We start from the raw sequence: 5,256 nt of genomic DNA on the forward strand, positions 1-5,256 counted from the left end.
AGTGCAATTATTGGCCCGAAAAATCAAGAGAAGAGTACAAAGAATTTTATGTGAAATTATTTTTTTTTACTAAAGTTGATGTTTGGATACTGAATTAGTTATTGATTGCAAGCTCCATTTCAAGTTGGAACTCATGTGGGGATGGATTCAGAGTTGGATTGAAACTTGTTGAAGAATGCCAAAGAACAATGTTTTGAGTTTAAGTGTTGGATCTTAGACTTGAAGAAGTCTGAGCTTGGTTTTAAAAATTTTGGTAGCTGAAATTAAGATAAGGTGGGCGCAACCATGGTGGTCGGTCTTGGGAAGAAGATGAGTTCCTTTTCTTTTGGCTCGGTTCCTTTTCTTTTTATTATTTAAAACTTTACCGGAGGCCTTTTTTTTATTCTTTTAACTTAATGACACATGTCACGACGATATTGGTGTGTGACATACACTTATTTAAAAGAAGTGGTCAATTATCAAAGTGGTGTGTAATAGATACACTTTTGAAAGGTTGAGTGTTTGAAAATATTCCCGTGGTCAGCAAGTGTGTAACAAGAATTTGGGGTACAAGTTGAGGTGTCATTTTATGTATTCTGCCTTCTAAATTTGTTTGGGGTGCAATAGGTGATGCCGAGAATAGTGAAGGAGGCATTGCATAGTTGGGCTCATATGGGGGAAGAAAAGTCCAAGGGTATGGAAGGTTGCCCCTTTAGCAGTCATGTATGTTATTTGGAACGAGAGAAATAGGAGGACATTGGATGAGGCGGAGCTAGATTTTTTAGAATTGCACGATAGTCTTTTATTTCTAGTTTTTTTTGTGTGTGTACTAGAAGATTGAACCTCTTTTATCAAGAACCAAATTTTGGTGTAGGTTCTCTTTTTTGTTTTTTTGTTTTTGGTTTACGACTTGTATACAAGATTTTCCGATAATTGTTAATAACATTTTTTACCTTATTAAAACAAAACAGGGTTTCACCTTTTGAAATAATGCCTCTCCTCTGAAAATAAAAAAAATCAGAATCACCAGGAAATTCTATCGAATCCAAAAAATTGCAACAAATACCAGAGAGACCAAAAATATTAAAAGATGCACCTTAGAAAACTACACACACTAAAAGACTCAAAATAGAAAACTCCAAATGTGAGTTCACATTAAATATTTTTATTTTATTTTGTAATTTCAATTAAATTTAACAAGACAAAAATATTTCAATTTTGACAAATTTAAAGGAACAAAACTACTTAGGGTATATTTGGGGGCTATTTTATTCCCACCTCAAATTTAAGGGACATAATATTAGACCAAACTCCAAAGGATGTAGATTTGATTATTGGACACAGAAGGCCATGAGAAGACATTTAACAAATATAGTGTCCCTAAAGTATAATTCATATTTGTTGAGAAGAAAGGAGTCACTTGAGTGTAAGTGGTGGTTAGCTTATTTAAGTATGGTTAGGCAGTTAGAGAATTAGAAATAGTTAGTGCTTGTTATACACAGTTAGTTACACGTGTGCGTATATATGTATGTGAAAATGTAATAGATAGGAGCAGAAAAAAATAACAGTTGATTTTTCACTGTTTCATTCATCTTCTTCTCTCAGACCTCTCTTCTCCTCTTCTTCTTCTTTCTCTTCTCTTCTCCCTTCGATCTAGGGTTTCTGCAGGTGATCAATCACCACAATTCAACATGGTATCAGAGCCCCAAGTTCAGAATTGAAGCTCAGAGATCGATCTGCAATCTCCTCTAATCTCCAATTTCTTCGAAAATTCGAAACTCTGTTCAGTTCTCAACAGTGGCGGTTGATGAATCATTGAACGAACGTCCTCCTGCCACTACCACTGTTGAAAATGTCTCGCATGCAACATCAGAGGATGAATTTGAGAAAGGAGTGACCATAGCAGTCACTCATTCTTTGTACCTAGCTCCTGGCAACACAAGTGGAATATCCTTGATCTCATTTCAGCTCATTGGCACTGACAATTACTCTCTATGGCATAGATCTATGAGAATTGCACTGCTTGGTCGAAATAAACTAGGGATTGTCGATGGTAGGTGGCCTAAGGAGCGATTTCGTGAAAAATATTGGTATCAATGGGAGAGGTGCAATGCAATTGTTTTGTCATAGCTGATGAATGCAGTAGCTCCCACATTAATCAGTGGAATTGCATATGCTACCAGTGCACAGGAAGTGTGGATGGATCTGCAGGAACGACTCGACAAGGTAAATGATACACGCTGCTATAACTTACACAAGGAAATTGCCACTCTAAATCAAGGTACTGCATCCATTTCTGTTTACTACTCAAAACTCAAAGACCTTTGGGATGAGACTGAATCTGTAGTACCTGCTCCTGGTTGTGATTGTGTCAAAACAAAAGAATTCATTGTGCATTTACGTAAGCAGAAGGTGTATCAATTTCTTATGGGCCTAAATGACTCTTATTCTCAAGCACGTAGTCAAATCCTTATGATGAAAGCACTACCAACAGTAAACCAAGCCTATGCTATGCTTATGAGTGATGAAAGTCAGAGATCTGTTACTGCTAATGCTGGTATATTAGGATCTGCTCCTAATGCAAACATAAATGCCTATGACTCCACTGCCCTGGATATTGCAAAGCCTAGCTTCAATCCAAAGTTCAGAAAAAACTATAATATTCAATGTGACTTCTGTAAAATCAAAGGCCATAGCAAAGAAAATTGCTACAAAATCATAGGATATCCACAAGACGATAAGACTAAAAGGAAAGGGGGAGCTGGTGCTTATAATGCTATGGTAGAATCAAGTTATGGTGTAACTTTGCACAACAATCATGCTTCTCAAGACAGGGCAATGCAGCATATGCCTATGCATCAAGGCAATCAGTTTGTGAATCAGGCCTCTGAGGGTTTACAGGGTCAAGGAATCTCAAGCACTCAAAAGCAGGAAAGTTCTTCCTCCTCACAGTCTCAGGCATCAGCAAACTCTGCTTCACAAGGTGGTGGTTTTCCATTTATTAAGGAACAATATGATCAGATAATGCAGATTCTGAACACTGGTCCTTCTCTTCCTACTCAAGCAAATGCTGCAGGTACTGATACTGCTCTCTTAGCATCCTCTAATTCACAAGAACAAGAGTGGATCATTGACACAGGTGCTACAAATCATATGGTATCAAATGTAGACTTATTGACCAAATCCTCTCTAACTACACCCTCTAAGCCTAGAAGAGTTCTGCTACCTAATGGAGATGTTACTCAAGTTACTCAGATTGGAGATAGTCACATTTCAGATAGAAGCACTATTAAGGAAGTGCTTTATGTTCCTCAATTCAAATTCAACTTATTGTCAGTCTCCAAGGTGACAAGAGAACTAAGATGTTTTGCTTCCTTTTATCCTGATTTCTGTGTATTTCAGGATCTCTTCAGTGGCAAGGTGAGGGAGATTGGTAGGGAAAGAGAAGGCTTATACTTTCTACAGAGGCATGGGGCCAAGAAGCTTACTGTTGTTGCTCTAGTTGCAGCTGGAATAAAGTCAAGAACTACAGATATCACCTTATGGCATAAAAGGCTAGGTCATATATCTACTATTGTTCTCAGAAGATTATTTCCTGCTAAACTAGCTAGTATTGCTGATACCATCAATAAGTGCACTGTCTGTCCTTGTGCTAAACAAACTAGGCTGCCATTTCCTACTAGCTATACTAAGAGCACTGGTGCATTTGATCTAATTCATGTAGATGTTTGGGGCCCCTACAAGTATGCAACTTTTGATGGAAATAAGTACTTCTTGACTGTTATTGATGATTTTAGCAGAATGATTTGGTTGTTTCTTCTGAAGTTAAAATCTGATGTGTGTGTTGTTCTCGCTCAGTTTATTGTATTTGTTCAAACTCAGTTTAACAAAACCTTGAAGGTTATCAGATCAGATAATGGGTCTGAATTTGTTAACTTTGTGTGCACCACCTTATTCTAAAAATATGGTATCATTCATCAGAAGACATGTGTTTACACCCCTCAGCAGAATAGCGTTGCTGAAAGGAAACATAGACATATTTAGGAAGTGACTAGAGCCTTAAGGTTTCAGGCAAATATTCCCATCAAGTACTGGGGCCATTGTGTTCTTGCAGCAGCCTATATTATAACAGGATGCCTTCTTCTGTACTTAATGGATTGTCCCCATTTGAGCTGTTATATGGCAGGGTACCTAACTTAGACCATTTGAGAATACTTGGCGCCTGTGCTATGCCAAACAGGTTCAGGAGACAGATAAACTTCTTCCTAGAGCTAGGCCTACTGTCCTTATAGGGTTCTCTGATTCTCAAAAGGGGTACATCCTGTTAGACTTGGAGAGTCATTGCTTTCTCATTAACAGAGATGTGTCTTTCAGGGAAGACATCTTTCCTTTCAAGGATTATCCTACAACTATGCCACCTGTATTCTTGTCTCCTGAGTCTCCTCTTGTTGATACTGAGCTCAGAAGTAATACCTCACCCTCATCTCCTCCTTCCTCTATTGATTCTGATCATGCTACTAGTAATTCAGAACAAGAATCATCTACTCAGCATCAATCACCAGCAGGTGTGGCTCCACCTGACTTGCCTTCTCAGGAACTTAGCTGCCCTGGCCTAAGGAAGTCAACAAGGCCTAGACAGGCTCCTATTTGGATGAAGGACTTTGTATCTTTGCCTGGCCATAAGGCTGTGCCTTACTCTATCTCCAATTATGTGTCATACAATGGTCTTTCTCCTACATATCAGGCCTACTTAGCTGCATTTTCCACCATAGTAGAACCCTCCTCCTTTGAATAAGCTGCTAAAGACCCTAGGTGGGTGAATGCCATGCAGGCAGAGATTGCTGCCTTGGAGTCTAACCACACTTGGGATGTGGTTCCCTTGCCTGCTGGTAAAACTCCCATTGGGTGCAAATGGATTTACAAAGTCAAGTACAATGCCTCAGGTGAGGTAGAGAGGTTCAAGGCCAGGCCTGTTGCCAAGGGGTACAGCCAGCAAGAGGGTATTGACTATCAGGAAACCTTTAGTCCAGTTGTCAAGATGGTTACTGTCAGATCTGTCCTTGCAGTAGCTGCTTCTGAGCATTGGCACATCCACCAGATGGATGTGTACAATGCCTTCTTACAGGGTGACTTGCATGATGAAATCTATATGACTTTGCCTCAAGGATTTCAGAGTCAGGGGGAGAGTAGACCAACCTGCAGACTCTTGAAATCCTTATATGGCCTCAAACAGGCACCAAGACAATGGAATGCCAAGTTGTCTGAAGCACTTGTGCA

General features: G+C 39.3%; 1 protein-coding gene across 1 annotated transcript; it reads left to right on the forward strand.

Moving 5' to 3' along the window:
• LOC109233756 lies at nt 2,113-4,774 on the forward strand. Its single transcript, XM_019399620.1, has 3 exons — nt 2,113-3,899; nt 4,094-4,166; nt 4,220-4,774. Exons 1-3 carry the CDS (start codon nt 2,113-2,115, stop codon nt 4,772-4,774), a joined length of 2,415 nt encoding a protein of 804 aa, XP_019255165.1.

This window comes from Nicotiana attenuata, chromosome 10 (assembly GCF_001879085.1).
Source record: "Nicotiana attenuata strain UT chromosome 10, NIATTr2, whole genome shotgun sequence".
NCBI classification, from domain to species: domain Eukaryota; kingdom Viridiplantae; phylum Streptophyta; class Magnoliopsida; order Solanales; family Solanaceae; genus Nicotiana; species Nicotiana attenuata.

Coding starts and splice junctions, on each gene's coding strand:
- LOC109233756 (XM_019399620.1), top strand. CDS start 2,113: ATGAATGCAGTAGCTCCCACATTAATCAGTGGAATTGCATATGCTACC. Junction 3,900..4,093: donor GTTATCAGATCAGATAATGG/GTCTGAATTTGT, acceptor GTGTTCTTGCAG/CAGCCTATATTATAACAGGA. Junction 4,167..4,219: donor TTGAGCTGTTATATGGCAGG/GTACCTAACTTA, acceptor TATGCCAAACAG/GTTCAGGAGACAGATAAACT.